At 44.6% G+C, this 22,573-nt stretch overlaps 1 protein-coding gene across 2 annotated transcripts in view; it reads right to left on the bottom strand.

The window, feature by feature from the left end:
• Positions 1–3,594: 3,594 nt before the first annotated feature.
• LOC147650030 (uncharacterized) overlaps positions 3,595–22,573 on the bottom strand; it is a 184,601-nt gene continuing 165,622 nt past the window's right edge. Inside the window, exons 3-5 of one of the 2 annotated variants that reach the window (XM_086854514.1) lie at positions 19,722–19,828; positions 12,237–12,387; positions 3,595–6,535 (exon numbers count right to left, since the gene is read on the bottom strand). In XM_086854514.1, coding sequence (XP_086710640.1) covers positions 6,101–6,535; positions 12,237–12,387; positions 19,722–19,828 — 693 coding nt within the window. In that variant the 3' untranslated portion in view covers positions 3,595–6,100. Of the gene's footprint in view, positions 6,552–12,236; positions 12,388–19,721; positions 19,829–22,573 lie in introns of both variants that reach the window. The other variant, XM_086854515.1, reaches the window with a different exon arrangement.

The following is a 22,573-nucleotide window of genomic DNA, read 5'->3' as shown; positions in this document are numbered from 1 at the left end:
ACAGGGCTGATTAGGAGTGTATCTTTCAGCAAAATAGAGCACCCATGGTGCTCCAGGCAATCATGAAGCATTAGACCCAACAGGTGAGTGAGCAGTACATTGGAATAATTTTTTCTATGAGAAAAGAAAAAAGTTCCACAGATTAAAACTACCCTGATCAGCCAAATAATCCTTAAGACTGACCCCAGAGAAATGGGGCAGCTCCCAGCTCCCCTCCCAGAATTTTATACAAATCCCCAGTTTATAAGAATTTTTTTTTTAATATTATTCCCAAGTTTAGACTTCTTTTTTTCCTCCAAGAAACAAAGCAGAAAATATGGTGTTATTGTGGCATTTACAATTTTGTCATAGGAGGAATTTTTACTTGCTGGTTGGCAGATAGCAATGTAACAGCATCATGATATATTGCAATAGATGGCTTTTACTGCTTCTGTTCATCTTCTATATGGTGGTTTTTTTCACTTTTACAGGAGTCAGTCACAGACCCTCAATGTTTATTTCAAGATGAATTAAAATGTTATTCTTTGGAGAATTTTCTACTTCCCTCTCATGTCAGCTGTGGCGCCTGTTCCCCCTGCTGAAAGGAAGAAAGCTGTGCTGTGAAAATGTTGGATGGAGTTAGTCATTCAAACAGACTTTGCATTTCAAACTTAGACACTTGCATTTCAAAATTTGTTTCAAAAATATGTTTTAAACCAGATATTTTTTTCTTGCAAACATCAGTGGAGTGTTTTTTTTGATGTATTTCTTTACCAAAATCCAGTATGACTTTGTAGTGTATCATTACTGACAGGTAAATAAATAATATGAATTTGTCAGACGTAAGAAATTAAATTAATTTGAAAATAAAATTATAGTGCTTTGAAAAGGCGAGTTCTGCATTTAAAATTGAATATTCTGAGTATGTTTCATGCAGAAACTTTCATTTCAATGCTTTTCACTTTGTAGGGCTTTTCTCCACTGCAAATTCCAGAGGAAAAATAAGAAAAATATAATAGCAACTACTAGTAGAAAATTCTTTCAACAAATATATTCAGCTGATCTGGATTTCCAGATATCAGATGGTTTATTTGTTTGTTTGCCTTGAAAACCTGTTGTTTTTTTTTTTCCTCAGTGAAGTCCCTCACACATTGGCAAATCAAGGACATTATCTCCATAAAAAACCCTTAAACATCAGACACCTCTGATGATCCCCAAAGCACCCAGGAGAAGAGAGGAGCTGACCAAGGGACAGGAACGGTGTTGTCCTTCCCCCTCACAGTCCAGAGCTGCCACAGGAGCAGGAACGCTTCCTCTACGTGTTCCAAGGGATTTCCAAGGCAAGCGCAGGCCGAGCTCTCCGAGGGCAGCCGGGGAGGGTCAGGCTGAGGCTGGGCAGCCCAGGGTCCCTCTGTCCCCGGAGCCTGGGACACCCTGCAGAGCTCGGGGGGCGCTGGGGAGTCCCGGGAGCAGGGGGGACACCGAGAACGGGGATAAAGGAACGGGCTGGGGGATAAAGGAACGGGCTGGGGGATAAAGGAACGGGCTGGGGGATGAAGGAACGGGCTGGGGGATAAAGGAACGGGCTGGGGGATGAAGGAATGGGCTGGGAGGGATGAAGGAATGGGCTGGGGGATAAAGGGACGGGCTGGGGGATAAAGGGACAGGCTGGGGGATGAAGGAATGGGCTGGGGGATAAAGGAACGGGCTGGGGGATGAAGGAACGGGCTGGGGGATAAAGGAATGGGCTGGGGGATGAAGGAACAGGCTGGGGGATGAAGGAACGGGCTGGGGGATGAAGGAACGGGCTGGGGGATAAAGGAATGGGCTGGGGGATGAAGGAACAGGCTGGGGGATGAAGGAACAGGCTGGGGGATGAAGGAACGGGCTGGGGGATGAAGGAACGGGCTGGGGGGGATAAAGGAATGGGTGGGGGATAAAGGAACGGGCTGGGGGATGAAGGAACAGGCTGGGGGATAAAGGAACAGGCTGGGGGATAAAGGAACGGGCTGGGGGGGATAAAGGAACGGGCTGGGGGATGAAGGAACGGGCTGGGGGATGAAGGAACGGGCTGGGGGATGAAGGAACGGGCTGGGGGATAAAGGAACGGGCTGGGGGGGATGAAGGGACGGGCTGGGGGATGAAGGAACGGGCTGGCAATGAGGGGCTTTGAAGCCGGCAGTGCATTTAGAGCCTGAGCGCTCCGTGGTGTGCCAGCAAGGCAGGAACGCAGCGAGCACAAAAAGTGCCCATTAAGGAATCAAAGGAGTGCACAGCTCCTCGCTGCTTTGATCCTGACTTCAAAGACACCCCCGAGCCGCCTCCTCCTGCTCTGCAGGGCAAAGCCGAGCCTCACACAGAGCGCAGGCATTGCCGGGCTGCGGGATGGGATGGGATGGGATGGGATGGGATGGGATGGGATGGGATGGGATGGGATGGGATGGCATGGCATGGCATGGCATGGCATGGGATGGGATGGGATGGGATGGGATGGGATGGGATGGGATGGGATGGGATGGGATGGGATGGGATGGCATGGGATGGGATGGGATGGCATGGGATGGGATGGGATGGGATGGGATGGGATGGGATCCATGGGATGGGATGGGATGGGATGGGATCCATGGGATGGGATGGGATGGGATGGGATGGGATGGGATGGGATGGGATGGGATGGGATGGCATGGGATGGGATGGGATGGGATCCATGGGATGGGATGGCATGGGATGAGATGGGATGGGATGGGATGGCATGGGATGGGATGGGATGGGATGGGATGGGATGGGATGGGATGGCATGGGATGGGATGGCATGGGATGGGATGGCATGGGATGGGATGGGATGGGATGGGATGGGATGGGATGGCATGGGATGGGATGGGATGGCATGGGATGGGATGGCATGGGATGGGATGGGATGGGATGGGATGGGATGGCATGGCATGGCATGGGGTGGGATGGCATGGCATGGCATGGCATGGCATGGCATGGCATGGCATGGGATTCCCTTAACTTCCTTTCAAGTCACTTTCAGGATCTTTGAAATTACAGTTTTACTGGTACCATCTTAATTCAATGAAAAGGAGGTCCCAGCGCTTGAAGAGCTGTGGGATTTAACACCAGGGAGTTTCTGTCCCTGGCAGCACAAGGAGAGCTGGCAGTCACAGGTGCACTCCAGCATCATGCTAACAGGCTCATGGGTGTCAGTGCATGTCATGCACCTCAGTCATACAGGAAAAATGGTGCCTTTCAATCTCACAAAGTGGTCTTTAATAAAAGATCTCAGGCTTTCAGAGCAGATCTGCATTTGTCCACCCACCTGCAGCCTCTTCACTGCAAACTTCGCCTTGTGCTACCCCAGACTCCAGCTGTGTACATGAGGCAGGGAATGGAAAGAGCCCTCTTTCCCCTGGGTGTGCTGCCCACAAACACCAACCCTCAGTGCAGTGCTGCCTAAAGCCAGAGTGTCACAGCCCTGTGTTAACTCTTTGGAGACATGTGAAGGGCAATATCTGACTGCAGAAAGTGCTCAGGACATTTGCATTCAGCATCTATATGAACATACCAACATTACTCACTGAACATCGTTAGGGAGCTCCAAGACAACGAGACTAAATTTAAATAGTTTATTGATATTGCATAGTTTATTGATACACTGTTCTAGGTTTTATTGTAGCTTTCTCTGTATTTATGACTGGCTGTGTCTCCTCACAGTCCATACACAGATTTGACCTGAGCTGGCACCAATGAAAGCCTGTGAGAGCAGTCATTAGTCTTGTACAGTTAATAAATATTCTCATTCTTTCCAGGCTGTTGCAAAGGCACTAATGATTCACGTCTTTTGAATAAAACATGTCACTACTGTCCATCTCGGATCATGGGTAATTACAGCTCTCATTGTCACCATACAAATGCTCCTGTAGGGCAGTTCATGTATTGTGAAGGATGGCTCAGCATCGATGTCAATACTTTCTCTGCAATTTTAAAGCATATCAAATATTAAAATGCAATTAGAGTCATTACAAAGTTTTAGAAGAATGGCTTTCCACTTCCAGTCAATCAGACAGGCTTTGGAAAGTGAAGAATTGTGTGAGGTTTGGGAAATTTGAGGTCACAGATTTGGGTTTCAGCAAATATTTTCTCAGTGATAGAAATCATGTCTTTATCTATAGTTTAAAAAATCCCCAAAACCATAGAAGCTTCACAAGACTTTGTAAACATTCCACCCTTGCCATTTAATCAAAAAGGAATTATTTAGAGAAGAAGTTCAATGTGGAGCACATAACAGAGTCATGGTTTTCCGGCTCCCTCCCTCAAAATGAGTTCAAGGCCAGTGATGGAAACTGCAAAAATTAAATCTGGAATCAGAAATTTCACAACAAAACTGCTAAAAAGTGACAACCTTTGTACACAGCCTTCCCTTGAAAGCTGATTGCCAGTTATTTGTTAGTGAGAACGAGAGACCCCATCAGCGGGCTCGGCCTGGCCGAGCTCCAAATGAAATAATTGTGCTGCAGCATCTTTGGCTTCCCTGAGCACAGCTTTGGATGGCACGGGAAAGGTGAAGGGAATAACAGCCCCATCTCATGTCTCTGAACAGCCAGGTGGAAGATGAGGGCTGAAAGCCAGGGGGATTCAAAGGCAGAAGCCCCTGTGAGTGCTCAGGCACCGCCTGTCTCTGGCATCCTGGTGCTGTGCACATCACTGGGCACAGCAGCACAACAAACCTCGCTGAGCTGCTGGCTGCACACAGCTCTCCCTGCTGAGGGCCCAGGGGTGATCCTGGCATCCCAGCCACAAGGCTGTCTGATGGCAGGCAGGACAAATCCGGGCCTGGACGTGTCTGAGGATCTGCAGCGGCATCGCACGCGAGGCTGTGCCGGCCCGGGGTGGCTGCTGCCCTCTGCCCTGGTGGCCCTGGCAGGGTGGCCCGGGGCTCACAGGGCTCTCTCCAGCCTGGAATGGCAGGGCTGTGCCCGAGGCTGTGTCTGGAGCTGCTTCTTGCTGACCTCCAGGGATGGATGATCAGCTGCTCTGTGAAAGCTCAGTCCCGGGTCTCGCTGTAATTTCTTGCATTTTCATGCTTTATGAAACCTAAACTCCATCCTGGGGCAATTCCCACACAGGAGCGAGTGAAGATCGAGCTGAAGGAGACATCAAATGCTGTGTGAGCCAGGAACCAAGTCAGTGCTGTCAGAGGAAGAAGATGACCTTCACTGCCTGTGCCATTAGGCCGCTATTGAATTTCTATTCCTGTACTGTATTTTTTCACCCAGTCAATTAACAGAAACAGGCAGACCCTGATTTTTCATGCTTTTAAAATATTCACAGGCCTGCGACACTTGGTTTTCAGCAGATACATGGAAAGGGTGGCCTGTAGGTATGACATGTATCATCTGAAGTTCATTCCAAGTCCATCCAGTATGTAGTGGCAGCTTTCATTAGGTTTTGCCATGAAGAAGCTTCACAGGAGACAGGAAAAGAAAGTGGGAAAATGATGAAGTTTGACAGTGATTAAAAGTTTTAGCTAACCCCTTCCTTTGGTACTAAAGAGCCATTAATCACAGGCGGATGTGGATTTATGTAGTGCTCAGCAGTGACCATGAAGGAAATAATGCTGAGTCTCCTGAAGATGTTAAAAATAAAAAATTACAAGGTGAAGGATCTTCTCTGGAGTGTTCAGAGGATCTCGTAGCTCCTTGGCCCTATCAGTCACTGGGAGAGGGCTGCTGCCCTGAGTGTTGCTGCTCCCACCAGCTCTTCTGCCTTCCTTGGGAATGGGGCTGGGCTGGGGATTGGGTGCCCCAGCAGCTCCTGATAGCTCCACTGCCAGCTCCAGTGCAGCCCCAGCGCAGCTCCATTTCCAGCTCCACTGCAGCTCCAATTCCAGCTCCATTTCCAGCTCCACTGCAGCTCCATTTCCAGCTCCATTTCCAGCTGCCACTGCCAGCTCCAGTGCTCCCCTCCCCTGCTGCTCTGTCCACCTGAGGCTCACCTAGCACACAGAAACCTGCCTTCATGCTCATGGGGTTTCTTCCAAGATATCTCTTATCTTGTGTTTAACAGACGGATTTTACACTTAGGAGAAGTTTAGCAAGGACTGAATTCCCAAGGTCTCCCTTTAACCAGGCTCTGGTGGTGTCCCTGCACTCAGGGCTGGTGTTTTCACACGTACACTGTGTGCAGGGCCCTGCTGCTGCTGCTGCTGCTGCCACTGCTGCTGCTGCTGCTGCTGCTGCTGCTGCTGCTGCTGTTGCTGCTGCCACTGCTGCTGCCACTGCTGCTGCTGCTGCTGCTGCTGCTGCTGCTGCTGCTGCTGCTGACACTGCTGCTGCTGCTGCTGCTGCTGCTGCCACTGCTGCTGCTGCTGCTGCTGACACTGCTGCTGCTGCTGCTGCCACTGCTGCTGCTGCTGCTGCTGCTGCTGCTGCTGCTGCTGCTGCTGCTGCCACTGCTGCTGCTGCTGCTGCTGCCACTGCTGCTGCTGCTGCTGCCACTGCTGCTGCTGCTGCTGCTGCTGCTGCTGCTGCTGCTGCTGCTGCTGACACTGCTGCTGCTTCAAAGGGACCAGCCTGAGAGATAAATGAAACCTCTCACCAGGGATAATCATTCTCATCTTTAAGAAACCTCAGTGAAAGCTGAGGGCATGTGGAACCTGAGTGTGATGAATTGGGGGAAAAGTTTGTGTCAGCTAATTAAAATCACTCACCCTGGAACAGAACTGCTGTGATGAGTTAACAGTTGATTTAGAACCGTATCACAATTCTCTGGGTTTGGTGCATAAGTTTACCAGAGACAGATTGGAAAACTAGTTAGATTCTCCTTCTACCTCCACCCTCTTTTGCCATCAAAGGCTTTATGTAGATTGGACAATTGAACCACAAATTAACTGCTCTTGCATAATTTCTGTAGGCATTTTTATAGAAATCAAAGTATATTCCAGCTTATTCTGTCAAACCCTAACCCAGCTAATTCCAGTAAATGAATTTCCAGAAAGCATACAAATGGGGAGCAGTGATAACATCTCATTGATAATGTTGTTGTTTGGGGTTTTGAATTTTAAAGAACATAAATTTAAGATGATTACATGTTCATACATTTTTTATTTTTAAATAGATTACTATTGGTAATATAAAAAAGTGATAACATTTCTGTTGCTTACAGACTCATCCAGCAACACTTTTTTTTACAGTCTTACAAAGAGGGGGAAAAAGCCTCAGCTTTACACAAATACTCAGATAGGCTTGCATTTTGCACTGAATGAAACAATTTCCCTGAGAGAAATCCGCGGTTCTGCAACAATGATTATTTTACCTTGGTGTTTTCAAAAGGTGCTGTGGAAAATGTTAGGAACATAAAGTACCACTTAAACCTTGAATTACCTCATTTGGCTAGCTTGAATTCTGAAATTATATTTTGCTGCTATGGTCCTCTTTTCGGTTTTAATTCAGCTGAGACTGCTCAGACATTATGAATTCACATCAATATATTTCACAGACTATCTTTGGGGAGATGGGCTTTTAGAGCAGCTGCCTTTTTACAACCTGTTTATGCCTCCTGTATTTGGATTTAATACAAAACATTTGGATGGGGAGATGCCACTGCCCTTATGGCAAGGACAAAAGACTCATTTCTGGTGTTGGTCCATTCTGGTGCTCTACTTGTAGAGAAAAACTTCCAGGCTCTCACAAAGCTACACAGACTGTAAAATATGGGTTCCTTGAGTGCAATTATTTATTTTTTTTAATAATATTCTGCTGTGTTCATAGAAGAAAACTTAAATTCCTCAATAGACACCAGTGAATGTAGACATGTGCTTGAAGTGAAGCATGTAGGGCCTTCCTGCATTTGAGGTGTTGATAGGCAGAAATGTCTGAGAGGTTTGGTCTGAGAGTGAAAGAGGAGTCTGCATTTTCTCGTTGGACACACACAGGCAATGCCTTCCAGTAAAGTTTTTGATAGAAATAAATGCTGACACGGGACCTGCATTTCAAACTTAGGTGTAAGGTAGTTTTATGAGAATTCAGGCCTTTGCTGAATCCAGGGGAAAAGGATCCCAGCCATTGTCTTCAGTGCTCCAGTGGCTGATTTTGAATGTGATATAAAAAAGTCACATTTCCAGAAGTGGGAGAGAAATGTTTATGTGAGCAAATATCCAAAACAAAAATGAGACTGTGTCACAGGAAATAAAGCCAAAAGGCTGGGAAAGGCAGGTGCTCGACTATATAGTGTTCATTAACTTCTGGTAAGTAGAAATGAAAATTATAAACCCAATCCAAAGTGCTGTGAGCAGAAACATCAAGCACTGCAATAGGATCCAAGCCTTAGAAAGCACTTATTTGTCCATAGGCTGAAATATGTTGTTGTTCAGGACTTGTTCCCTTGCACCTAGGATTCATTGTGGAAAGGTTTTATTTTACTGAACTGTGTTGGTTTTGGATAAATTAGGAGGAATTGTTCTGAAGTGAATGTGTCTTTTAATAGTAGACGGTTTTGGCAGCTTTTTTCTCACAGGTTTGAAAAAAACTTTGGAGGAAAATGAAAAAAAATATTATTTATATAACAAGCAGGGTGCTTTCAGGTACAAAAAGGAATGAAAAATGTTAGATAATAAACCTTCTCATTGTGGAGAGAGAAAGCTGGCAGATTCAGAGTCCTTTCTGAGGATGTGGCTTGGCTTCCTCCAAGACCCGAAACGTGGGATGCTGTGACACACAGCCTCCCCTCGGGCTGGGCTGCAGGGCTACCAATGATAGTCTGCTTTTCCAGACTGGAGCAAAGCTAAAAAGTTCTAAAAGAAAAAACAAGACTCCACACAAAAAATCTTTGCTTCACCTAAAGAACAAGAAGCTAGATAAAAGGCAAAGATGGAGCCCCTTTACACATGCTAGACAGCAAAGGGAACCGGGGGAGTCTGTGAGCGTGGCACACATATTACACACTGGGGAATTCTTCCAGCTCCCTCCCCAGCTCAAGCTTCAGGATGCCAGACTAATGTCTGAGCACACAGCACAATGTACAGGAAACAGTATCATAAAGTCACACAGAGACATAAACCTAATCCTAACCCCTTATCCTAAACCTAATAACCCTAACCCTAAAGCAAAAACAAACCCCAACCCTAACACTAACTCAAACCCTTACCTTAACCCTAATCCTAACCCTAAACCTAACCCTAACTCTAAACTTAACCTTAAACCTAACCAAAACTCTAACCCTAACTCTATCTCTAGCCCTAACCCTTACCCTAAGCCTACCCTTACTCTAAGCCTAAGCCTAACCCTAACCTCTTGCCCTCTAGGCAGTGTGCATCCAGAGGAACTGGATCCAGAGGAGGTGGATCCTCATGGTGTTCTCTGGAGATTCCCCCAGTGCTGACCAAATCCCTCTCCATTCCCCAGTGAGAAGCCTGAGCCCCCCAAACCAGGAGCTGCCCAAGCCCCACATACTTCTCCCTGCCAGTCTTTGCTGTGTGCACTGGAAGGACTCATTAACACAGAGCTAATGATGTCAGGCTCGTAGTAGGAAATCTAAGTGGTCAAGTAATGTCAAAATTAATTTGTTCCTTCATATGATTCATCAGATGAATCACCAGACCTTTCAATTTACAATTCACCTTTATGATTTATTTTTGTTTTATCGCACTGCTGTTAAAGACACTCCTGCTCCCTGCACACACCAAGCTAAAAAAAAATACATTACAAAAGCCTCAGCTGTTAAGTAGTAGCGTGTTGATAAAGTGACTGAACAGAGCAGATGGGCTCCCACCACTGTGCATGCTGGCCCAGGGCTCCTGGTAAATATAGAAGAGCGATTTCTGTCATCCTGTCAGGGGTATTTATATGCTGCCAGTCACCATCTTATCAAGGGCAGAGTAGTATTAACATTCTCCCCCAATGTGGTTTTTCTTGATCACTGAAAAGCTTTGCTCTGGCATGCCAAAAGAGTCATGTAACATGTTAGATGGTAAGTAGCTTAAAGAAATGTAGGGTGGTGACCCATCCAGACACATAACTGGTCCTCTCTACCTTCCTCCTGCCAAGAGGCACAAGGGACATCTGAGCTTCTGAGGAAATACCTTCAGATATGGTGTTTATTGGGGAATAATGGGGAATGACAGAAGGACCTACTAGTGTAGAGAAGATAAACTAGAAGTTTATATTCATTAAACAAACACAGAAATGCAATTTTAAAACCAGGTAATCAGCAATATTTCCTCTCACCATAACCTTTTAGTCTTCATAATACCTATGACCAGGTAGCAGCGAATGTAAGAGGTCAGCAGAGTGCAAGGAGGGCTAGAACTGCTGGAGCAATGAGGACAGGCCACAGAGCACCTACAGCTTATGAGAGATTTTTCTTTTAATTTAAAACAAAAAGGAAAAACCACCACTGTGCATGTACTCATCTTAATACTTCATCATATTACTTTCAAGTTTGCAAACATCCAAAATTCCAAGAGACAAAAATAAGGAGTCATAGACTTTTCAAAAGAAAAGATTTAAGCAAGAAAAGATGCAGATCCCTTGCTGTGTTCTATTCTATGGAAAGCAGAGACCTGAATTTATACGAGGCTAAAAAATACAAAGACTGTGCTTGTGGTTTAACAAGTCATATGTGGATTTTTATTTTGCTCTACCTGCCTTTTCCTCCCTCTAAAAAAAGCACCTGGGGTTCACTTCCCACTCCTCTTCTGTGCAGCAACTTTGTCCTGCTCATAGCAAACTCTTAAACTTTCTATTTACTTCCCCCTGAAAGTAATTTCTCAGGACTTTTACTCTCATGGTATCTTCTGTGTTGGTGTTATAATGAGCAGAAAAATAAATCCTCTTGTGTTCAGGAAGATTTTTCAATAAAGCCTGGTAACTGTTGTATATGTAAGCATTGGATTCTTTTTTGAACAGGTAGACCTATAAACTGTTTTCAGTTTTGATGACAGGCATGTATAAAATCAGTGGCCCCTTATCATTTCAGGACTTCACTCTGCTGCACCGTCCTCCTAGGGTAAAGGTTTATGAAATAAGCTTATCCTTATCTTCTGAAACAGGCTTGCTTGTTGCAGGAATCTACTTCCTTTGCTTTTGATGACATCTTTCCATTGGCCATAATGGAGAAACACAACTTCTGAAAGTTTATAACCTACTCAGGCATGGCATCTCTGAGAATCCACTTAATTCCTTCCCTCTTTTTATTTTTTTCTTTTTTTAAACTTATTATAACTTTGCTGCAGTCTGGACTGATATTATATAAACCTGCCTAAAAGGACAATGTGATTAGAAAAGTTTCTTTAGCTGCAAGCCTGAATACTACTCAATTTTTTTTCTAGCTGTTGCTCAGTAAGAATGTTTTCCAGTTTGAATTTGCCATGCTGCCTTCCTTCTTCTGGGATTCAAAAGCATCTGCTGGTTTCTACAAGTGAAACATGGGTGCATCAGTGCACCCACATCTCCCCTCCTCTGAAAAAACACTTTTCAACTAAACAAAATACCAATAAGACAGAACCAAACCAAATCAGGCAGGAAAACCGAGGAGTCTTGTACAGGCAACAGAACATTAGTCTGTTCCTCTCCCCCACCACCCATGTATCTTGAAAATAAACTCAGTGTGTTTCTAAAGAAGATACTTGCACTGCAGTGGAAGAATTTGCGCTCTTTTGAGTCCATGCAATGACAAACCCTTCTCATAAAACTGTTTGCTGGGGGGAGACCAGAAAAATGCTGGATTGATGTAAAGCATATGATATAAAAGTGCCAGTGACATTGAGATACTGCAGTACCAGCCTTTCAAAGGTGATTTAACCTGAATCTGCAGCAAGGGCTGCCTGAGCATCAGTAGTGGCTGGGGGAGAGATTTGGGAACAGGTGTTTTATTAACAGCCAGGGAATGCCTGAAAGTTGCTCTCCCCAGAGAATTGTTATCCATCTTCACAGCTGCTAAAACATATTCTAACTTCCCAAGGGGAAATGCTTACAGTCCCAAGTGGCAAACAACTGTTGAATATCATCTATCAGTCTTTTTATCTACCTGTCCAGGATGGGTAAGGGAGCAGGCATGCCCATTTCTTGTGGAAGCACAATAATCCCCTTTCTTCTTTCTAAAAATGAGAGCTTCATTCAAAGGAAGGTGTGCTGTCCCCCAGCATAACTCCCAGTCATCAGAAAGGTAAAACACATTAGGCTGAGGGATCTAGTGTGGAAGAAGACCCCAGGGTGTGCATGGCAGCAGCAATAGGCAGCAGTGAGGTAGCCCGTGCCAACCTGCTGCCTGCCAGCAGAGAGCTCGGGCTGCTGAGCTGCCTGCAAGGCTCCCTGGGCCTGGAACCTCTGGGACCTCTCAAAACCTGCTGCTCTGACACATGAGCTCACTTGTGCTGCAGCAAAGGAATGTATCAGACCTTCTGATGCACCACTGCCAGTAAGCCAAAGTGAAGGGAGACATCCCTGCAGCCTCACCCGTGTCCTCCTGCCCAAAGACCGGACTGACCCAACACTCATGGCACTTCAGAAAAATCATGTTCTAGTCTAAGTCAGGACTTGGAAAGCAAATCCCCTCAGTAAGTGCACAGAGAAGGGCACAAGCTAACAGGAATGGTAGGATGTTCAACCCTGCTCCCTGTGCCAGGCTTTCACAGCCTCACACTGCTGAAAGGACATCTCTTGTGACGGGCAGGAACCAGAGCTGAAGCCGTGAGCAAGCAGAGCTCAGGAAAGTGAGTTAGCCCTTAATGAGGGCTGACTGGCTCTTAAAAGACACATTGGCATTTTTGCTTTAAAAATGCTTAAACTCAGAGCTGAATTCAGTATTTCTTGATCCATTATAATTGAATCTGCTCAGACACAAGTTTTATGAAACTAATTACCTACTGTCTCTACTGGAAGTAAATATTGAAGGCAAGAACAATAAACATGGGCTGAAGTGTACTATGCAAATAATATGTGTAATTACCAGTTAAACCCATGCAGTCTGTTAATCACTATGTGGGTTTAGATGGTATTCACAGCAAAGCAAAGGCAATATGACAGGAGAAGACTCCCTGTGTTTTTGTCCCTCATTGCAAATAACAATTCATAAAGAAATATATTAATGTGTCTGTATCCTGTGTCTCAACATTGCAACATAAATAATGAGAAAATTTCTCCTTTGCCAGATCCCAGCTGCTTTAATCTTCCCAGAGACTGCTTTTCTAAGAGTACAGAGTAAGGCTTGGGTCACTTGTACAATACATAAAGCAGAGGGAGGTTTTCCAGAAGCAGTGGGCTTTAAAGAATCTCTAATCCTACCAATGATAACAAAGTAGAGGCAGTTCTGAGCACTCCTTAAAACCCTAATGGGTTTATTATTTGTTTTCCTGCACTAAAAAATATGATGAAGACTACAGCTGAAAGAAAAAATATTGTAAAAAGTGAAGATAATCTGAGAAATACCTTCATAAAAGCATTGCTCAGTAGAAAAGACAAACACAAGGTATCCCTGGTCTATTAGGGTTCAATCTGGAAAGGGATCTGAGGTGAGCAGGGGAATTCTGCATTGGAAAAGCCAGAAGAAGGGCAATGCTTGAGTTGAGTTGTGTTGAGTTGGGGCAGCTCTGAGCTGTGAGAAGTGTTGACTGCCCAAAGTTTTTGGGGATTCTTTCTTGGAGGAAATATTTAGAAAAGGGATTCAAATAGTCATTTTCTTTTTATTTTTCCCTCCCCTTTTCATGCTGGGAAATGTTTATAGAGCTGCTCTAGATCCTGGCATATATTTCCAACCTCCTGTTGTTCCAGGAGGTTTGGCTCAGCTCTTGACCTCTTCTCAGATGGGCTGTGATTTCAGTTTCTCTCCTGACAACAGTGGTCTTAAATAAGAAAAACTTCCTCCCCGGCCAGTGTCCTACATTTCGGGCTGCAGCAGTCTCCATGGCTGACCTCGTGCAGCCAGCAGCAGCTCCTGGGCAAGCAGCACAGCTGGGCTATTTTTGGCAGCCCAAGGTTCTTGCCTGGGGGGCTGAGCCCCTTCCCCAGCGCAGAGCAGAGCTGGGATGCTGGGCTGTGTCCTGCTGGGCTGTGGGCACCCATCACCTTCAGCCCCTCTGGCACCGGGAGCAGGGAGCAGCAGCTCCTAAAAATATCTAAAAAAAACCAAGGGGCTAATGCTGCTGGCTTGTGAGCTGGAGAGATGCATTATTCATAGTGTGCAGAGACAGGAGAGGGAGAGAAAATGCCTGGCAAAGCCCCCAGAATGGCTTATTTACCCCTGAGTAAAATCTTAAGTTTGTTGAGTAGACTCCATAAATTTAGGAGGACTCCTGAAATGTCCAGATGTTTCTGAGCAGATGAATAATGTTCTCTTTCTGAAAGCTTACTGAATCTTTTATCATTTTATGCACTATTTGCATGGGCAGGTCTTCTGAACGAATAGCAGTAAATAGCAACCTCTGGTACTGCCAAAGGTATCCAGCAAGGGGGGAGAGCCAGGGACTTCCACAAAACCCAAAGATGTCCTAAGGGTGGCTGTAGTGAAGACAGACAGAAAATAAACATTAAATTAATGAGTTAAACCTCTCTTAGGAGTCTGAATGTAGCTGTGCTATGATGAGAGGGTGGCTGAGCATCCCAGCTGTGCCCTCAGACCCAGCTGCAGCAGAGTGAGGTGTTGCACTCTTGGGCAGCCAGGCCTCCAAGAAGGATCCTGGAGTTAAGGCAGAAATTGAATCAGCTCTCTCTGTTGAACCAATTCCACAGTTTTGTCAGTTTGGAAATAGTTTCTTCTCCATGGTAATCCTTTAGCAATGCAGCTCCACTTAGACCAATTTAGACTGAAAGAAAAAGATTTCCCAATGAGAGCTCTGCCAGCAGAGTAGGACAGCAGGGCCAGATTTATATCTTTACCTTGTTTGTTATCTGGAGGATTTACACTCAACTGATTAGGCTCTCTCTTGTGAGATTCCCTGAATGCTCGAAACAGAAAATGTCACTAACCCTGGCACTGCTGACTGGACTGGGCTGCCTCTTGGATAGTGGCTTTCTGTGTTTATTGTGTTAGCTGTGTTTCTGTGTTTATTGTCTCTACATAAACCAGTTGTGCCTCTCCTCTGTCTATGCCTGCACTGCTGGGTTAGTGCCAGGCATGTGTGTTTAATGAATTGAGCTGGCTTCCATGGCTTTACAATGGATGTTTAATTATTTTGTGGGTTCCCTTCCACTTAGTTTACTTGAGTTCTGGGTCTCTGTGTGTGCCTTCTTTTCTGATGAAGAAAGAGCCTGTAATGATTCTGGATGTATGTATATATATATATATATATATATATGCCTGTTCTCATTGTATGTTCATGCTTTCCTACAGCTACTCCCACATGCACATATATATCTGTATATACACACAGATAGCTGTGTGCAGTCAAAATGAGATTTATCTCACTTGCTAAAGCCATCAGCAGGCATTAAAGTGCTGTAACCTTGATACACTGGTCACATTTACAGTGACAGTAAATGTGACTGGCTCCAGCCAAGCCTGAGCTGACTGCTCAGGACTGATGCCCCAGGAACTGGCTATGACAGAGCCTCTCTCCCCTCAGCCCCAGCTCTCACTTTGTTCTCATACTGCCTTCCTTGTACATCAGCTGGAGTAGCTACAAGCTGGCTGCAACCTAAACCCAGCTCAAATCATGCCCAGGATGCAGCAACAGCATTTGTTACTGCTTTATTTTAAATCATAGCTGCAGGAGGGGGAGATGGCATCAGCCATCCTTTGTGACTCAGCTGGTGCAGCAGCACGGGAAGCAGCACAACTCCTTCACAGCTCCTCTTCCTCCCCCAGCTTCAACCCAAACCTCCCAAGCCAGGCTCTCTGGAAGCTGGGAGCTGCTCATCACATCAATGCTTTGCTGCCACGGACCAAAATGAACATTGGTAGGACATGAAGTGATGGACCCAAAGGGCAAAAGAGATTCCCAGGGCAGATATTTGAGGAAGCACAGGTGGGTGGCTTAGCAGTCAGTGCATCCTTTGGGGAGAAGTGCCCTGGGGCTGGGCACACTGCTCCTACACGTCACACAAGCAGCTGCCAGGTAAAAGCCAGGAGCCAGCCTGGGACGAGAGGCAGGACCTGAATCCTCTTGACCAGCTCAGCTTCATCTTCACTGCATCACCACTGACACCTCTCCCCACTTCATGCAATAACATCCCAGGATATCTGTCATTTTTATCAGTTCCTGCAGCTCAGCTGCTCAAAACTTCCTGCCAGTGTCATTTAGCCTCTCTCATCTCATAGATAGCTCCTAGCTGCTAATATATACTAACAATTTTCACAGTCGCCTGCTTTCCATCTGTTACAGCTTCACTGCTGCTTTTTTTCTAACTTCCTCTATGATCTCAGCTTGCCTTTGTTGAAGTTACACACTTTTTTATCCTCACTGTGAATTTTTGGGTTTTTGGACATCAAATAAAATGTCTCTAAACAGTTTTCAGCTCTCAATCCCATTTTCTTCGATTTCAGTTCCTTCTTGCAGATGATTCGATTCATAACAGCTTTCAGGCTGGTGAAACTGATGTTTCAGAGGTGCAGAGATGGCTGGCTGAGATTTTCTTCGTGGTACAAAATGGATGTAATGCAATCATGCTGTCTTGAACCCAAGGGTTTTCAACTTCCAACCCATGTGGTCAATCCTTTAGCTGCTAGTGTAGCACTTCCAAAACGCTGGGAGCAACACCTTCAGAGTTACAAAACGTCATTTATCACTTCAAACCCTTCTGACATTTAAGTATTATGATGTGAGTCCTCTAGCAGCTGCCTCCCACCTGGGAGCCTGCTCTCGCTCCCTGGTACAGACAGGTGAGGGAGGAGCTGATGTTCTCAGTTTCCTGTGTGATTTGCCTGTCCTCAGCAGGCACCAGGTAATGCCTGACCTTGTCTGTTGTCCCTCAGGCCCATGAGCTCTGTGCCTCAGTGGTGTCTGACTCACATCTGGGTAATACAGCCTTTGCTCAATTATGTGCTGCTCTTTTGTTTTTATCCAGCTGGTGCTCCCCAGGTCATCAGAACCACTTTGTTCAATTGAGTCACATGAAACTTCTGGGTTGCAGCAGCAGAAAGGTCAAACATATATTCATAAATTACCACCTCCAGCTCTTTGTGCTTAATCACCAGACATGTAGCACCTGTGACTCACAATAAAAACAATTCTCTTTCACTCCCTCTTTTCACTTTCTTGACCTCAAGAGGAGTCAATTCAAACTTTAAATTCATCCCATGTCTAAGGTCTGCCTGTCCTCAGGGGCAGAAGGTATTCCAGACTTGCCTGAGGACATTTGCATTCAGGATTATGGCTCTCAGGGAACATCTCAGGGGGAGCATCCCCAGATGTCCCAGTCTTCAGGGCCCATGTACCTGATGTTCTTCTGCTTGAGCGAGGAGCTGCAGACCCTGGGGGTTTCTTTCTTTGCTAAGTAGGAAGGAAGTGATGCTGAGCAGCACCAGAAAAGACAATTACAGTGCAGTAAGATCAATGGCAGGTCACCTCATGCCTGGGATTGGACCACAAATACAGACTTAGCAATGGGTAAAAGAGAAGTGCTGAGGACTTTGCAGCACTCAGTGGAAATCCTGCTCCCTTTTTATTAGGATGATAAAAGAAATAATGTGTTAAGTGAAAAGGATGATGTGTGCTGAAGGCATAAAAGCCCCTACTTTACCAGCAGTAATGGTTCTGAGTGAGGGGTTTGAGTGCTTAGACAAAAAGAGTCACTAAGAGACCAGGTCTATAATGGCACTGAGGAGCCTTCAAAGATAAATGGCAGATTTCCTACAGAATTCTGGTTTTCTAAGACAGATTTCATTCTTAGGCACTGAAAACAAAATCTTCATAGTCAGAGAATTTTTTACTGAAGTGCAAATTGAAACAGCTAAACGGTGTTTATGCATGTGTATGCATATAAATATGTATCAACTTCCCTTCCTCACTTGACATGATTGCAAAAGAAATTCCCATTCTGACTTTTCACACCCACATGAGTACAGGAAGAAGGAATTTAAAGGTTGCTTAAATTTATGTATCCACTGTGAAATTCCTGAGTACTGAAAAGTACATTTTGTTGAAGAGATATGAGTGCTATGTAATTTACTGTTTGAGGGCTTCCAACTGAAATGTTGCTGTACATCGTACAACACTTTCCACTGAGTGGGAGTTCACCTTGCTCATCTCTGGCCAGAAGTTTGCAGTGTTATTCCCTGTGCATCAGCTCCCCTTCACAATGGAATCAGGAGCATTTAACTGGTATTATATAAAAGTCAATTAGTGCTCAGCAATCCCTAAAAGAGCATGAAGGAACTTCTTGCCTTCAACAGACAACAATGTGATTGTTTGCTATTAATATTAATAGTATTGCTGTGGGCAATAGATCTTAGGGGATCTGAGAAGTGAGATATGCAAAATAAGGAGGTATAAACCCAATGCATAAAAGGAAAAACAGAAAATCCACAGCTGTGGTAAACCTTTGTCATCAGCACAGGCAGCCTCTTTTCAGGGAGCGTGGTGGCTCAGGAGATGCAACCACATCCCACTGCCTGCCAAATCAAATCCCTGACTGCTTTTTCCCCAGAAGCTGGTCCCTCTCTGGTGAAAATGCTGCACTGGTGAAAAGACCTGCAGGGGATATTCCTGTTCCATGCTCTGTGCTGAGCTCCCCAGAGCTGGTCCTGCTTCCCCCTGAGCCTCTGCCCGTGCTGCTCTTGGACACAGCAGAGATTGATGAAATCCCAGGAGCTAAAGTAGGACTTCTACAGAGCAGCCTTGTGCCTTCCACAGAAATAGCCTTGGAAAACTCAATTAGCCATGTCCTGGTTTCTCTGGGCTCTGCCTGGGCCAGCTTTGACTGTGGGAATGATGGGGCTAATGGAAGAAATATTGAAAGGCTCAGGATGAACCCGAATTCAAGGCCAGGGATACTCACAAAGGATTTCCACATTGTGCAGATTGCACATATCAAATTGAATTTGACTTGCTGGTTGGCACAACTGGCTTATCATTTTGAATGTGTAACTGTAAATAAATAAATACATTTTCCTTATGCTTTGTGGATAAACGTCAGAAAATTGCCTTTTCTGTCTTGGAGAGCAAGCCCCACAGATGATTATACTGTCAAAAAACTGTTTCATAGTTCCACCCCTCACTGAATTAACAGGCAGCTCAAAAGGCTGCAGTCACTATTTGAATTGCTTTCATGCTATCAGTTTTTTCAAGGAAACTTTATGACAGCAAAACAACAGATTCCATTTTCCACAAATCTGGTAAAGAGAATGAGAGTATTAAGAAGAAAGAGAAAATATCAAGGATGACACTGTAGCAGCTCTGGCTCTCCTGGATTCACTGGTGCCAGTTATGTCAGGCCAGCTCTTCCTCCTTTAAATTAAAACTAAGTTGTGTTTTAGAATAATTTAATTTCCCAGAGTGCATGCACTGGGAAATCCAAGCTGGATTTTTTAAAAAGGTTGAGGGTCAGAGGCTCAAAGTTACTGAGGAGTAGTAAAGGAGTCATATTTAGACAGCCTGGAACCCACCAAGCCTCCATGCCCAGGGCTGCTCATTGACCAGCTCTGTCTGCAGAGCACAGACAGATTTCACCTCTGGGACCTCATGGAATTTATTTCCACCCTAATCCCAAATATTGTCATCAGTGGAACTGCCAATATTTAGGTAAATTGATACCTATTTCCCAGTGCCTACACAAACACTTGTGTGTAAACTGTCAGACAGAGCTTCCTACCTTTTCTGGCAGCATGGAAATTGTGTGCCCAGACCAGCCAGGAACACATGTCCTGGTGTCGCAGTGTGGGTCAGCCCCATCTGTGCTGTTCCCTTCCCACCTTGATCCTGAAAAAAGATTGACCTTCATGAGCTGGGGGAGCTCTTTCATTTAGAAAATGTGCAGTGCTGTAATAAACTTAATCTTTATTAGCTGGTGCACACAGAGCAAAGTTTGCAGTAATTGTACCTTGACTCAATTGATTAAAAAAGAATAAAATCACTTTACGTTTGTCCTTGATACAGAGCATAAAGAAATAGAAAGAATTTACATATAAAGAATTTAGTACTGCCTGTGAAACCTAAAATCTAAGTCCAGAAAAAGTTGTGCCAAGATGAGAACCATCCAAATGTGTCCCCTGATGTTCTTAGATCTGTAACCAAAAAGGTCTTAAATGTATAAACTGAACAGCCATCACAAGGGGAGCTCAGAATCAGCAGTTCTGAGGAACCACCTGGAGCTGGCAGCTGTGGCAAGCCCCAGTGTGTGCTCTGCTGGGATAGGGGCTGGGGAGGAGGAGTGAGAGAGCCTTGTCCCAGCACCAGTCCCTCTCTGTGATCAGTGGCAGGGCAGCCTGCTCAGTTTTGTCACAGATGGGGAGATTTTGTTCAAAGAATTGTCCCTGGTCTCTGTGAATGATGTGTTTTCTCCAGGCTTCATCTTGTAACAACTGCCCCATAAATCATGTTCAAGAGAAAATGTCTAGAAAAGCAACCAAAAGCTGTACAGCTTAAGGCTTTTGCTAACCACTGACAAAGATCTATGGATGTCCAGCACATACACCAATGCTGTATCTTTAACTTATTTAATTTTCCAGGAGTGCTCACCAGTTTTGGTAAATGTTGCAAGCAAAGGTGAACTGGCCAACTTCTTTTACTGCTTTTGTATCAGGTCACATCCTGCTGCAACTGTTTTGTATCTGTCTTTAAATACACAATGAATTCACAGCAGTAAAATACAGAGCAGGGGTTAGGAAGTTCATGTTGTGGAGAAACTGAATGGTTTGAGGGCCAGTGGCAACAAATAGGGATATTTATCAACATGACTGCTCTCTGATTTTATTGATATGAAAACAGCAATAGCAATAGAACATATTGTCTTCTACTAGTTATCAGGAATTTCCTTTCACTTACAGTGAGTTATTTTTTTATTATTGGAAGAAATGGGCTGGCTGCACTTCTGTTTATGTTTCCCTTGTGCTTTTTTGGAGGGGTGTCCTGGCTTTGGTTGGGATAGAGTTAATGTACTCAGTACATTACAATTACAGAGACCTAATTCTTCTGCTTCAAGTCAAGGAAAACAACCAATTCTGCACTGTCAAGACTTTTTTTCTTTTTAAAAGTAGTGGATCATATCAGAAGACCCATTTTTTCTTCTCAAAGACCCACAAATCAACTAGTGAAAAAGAATCCACCCATTCACAAAAAAACTAAAGCAAATCCTCTCAGTTCAGCTTCATTCTATGGTTGAAATGATCAGGAACAATAACATCACACATCTTCTGGTCTATACCTCCCTGGCTGTCCTAATTAATAGTGGCCAGGGGCAGTAATTATTTCTTAGCTCACGAGATAATAGGTTATTGATTGATCTAATAGCCAAGGTTATGTCTCACATAAGAAGTGATTGTGTGGATTGAAGTTCATCATTGATCCTGTTTCCACACACTCAGGGGGATCACACATTTTACTGTCACATAAATAAGAATAAAAGACCCTTAATGACATTTATTGACTTCTAGAGATGTGATTCCTCACTTGCACCCACCACCAGTTATTGTGGTCAGCCCACAGATTGCCACTGACGTAGTTCTGGTATTTTCATTTCAGTGGATCTTCCCTGCCATGAGCAGGGAAACTGGAACGTTCCAGAAATGGAATCTGCTGCAGGAAGGGTCTGGATTTCACTGCCTTTCCATCCTGTGGCATTGCCATCTCACCACAGCAACTACGGTGAAGCTCAGGAACCATGAGAGGAATTAAATAGCCAAAGAAGTATTTTAAAGGGTTATAAAAGGTTTGGAAGAAATTTAAACCAGAAACAAACGGAGTCATAAATGCAGTGTGGAATTGAATGCAAATATTGAACAGCAAGCATATGATTGGAACTGCAGAACTGGGCACAACTTGGAGCATCCATTGTAATGAAAGCTTGAGGATCAAAACATCTGGTCTCATCACAGAATATTTTGAGGAAACCATTTGTTTTAGTTCTATCACTTTGGTTGTTCCAAGTCTTTACATCCAGAACCAAAAACCTTGTTAAAACATGTGTTTCTGAAATGTGTTTCACAAACATGGAGGTTTCAATGTTTTGATATAGTTCTGCAAGATGGCTTGAGTTCCTCTGAATTGGGTTATTCAGAATGAGAAACAGTCTGGCAAAAAAACCCAACCAAAACCAAAACCAACCAAAAAAACCTAAATCAAAAGCAAAAACAGAAATAAAAGGAAATTGAATAAATTGAAATATCTGCTTTGTTTAGATGGAATCCATAAAATGACTACTTTATAGCAAAACATTTTGAACTGTTCTAATCACTGACAGGACCAGCTCCTATTCATTCCTCTACCCATTCATATCTGTATAATTAATTACTTTTGTTTTCTCTCAATTAGGAGTCATCTGGAGACTGCTACTGAAGCTAAATACAGAAAAGTTCCTAACCCTCTCTTGTAGTTCTATGTTGGTGTCACTGAGAAATGCCATTTGTTTTTCATTTTCCCAGCCATGTAGGTCCCTTTGACACAATTCTGGCTGGCCCTGCCCATCCTCATGTTCTGTGTGGATCCACAGCCTTTTTGAGACTGTCT

The sequence above is a fragment of the Cyanistes caeruleus genome, chromosome 17, assembly GCF_971803275.1.
Source record: "Cyanistes caeruleus chromosome 17, bCyaCae1.hap1.1, whole genome shotgun sequence".
Classification (NCBI taxonomy): Eukaryota; Metazoa; Chordata; class Aves; order Passeriformes; family Paridae; genus Cyanistes; species Cyanistes caeruleus.
This window is presented reverse-complemented; position numbering and strand designations above follow the sequence as displayed.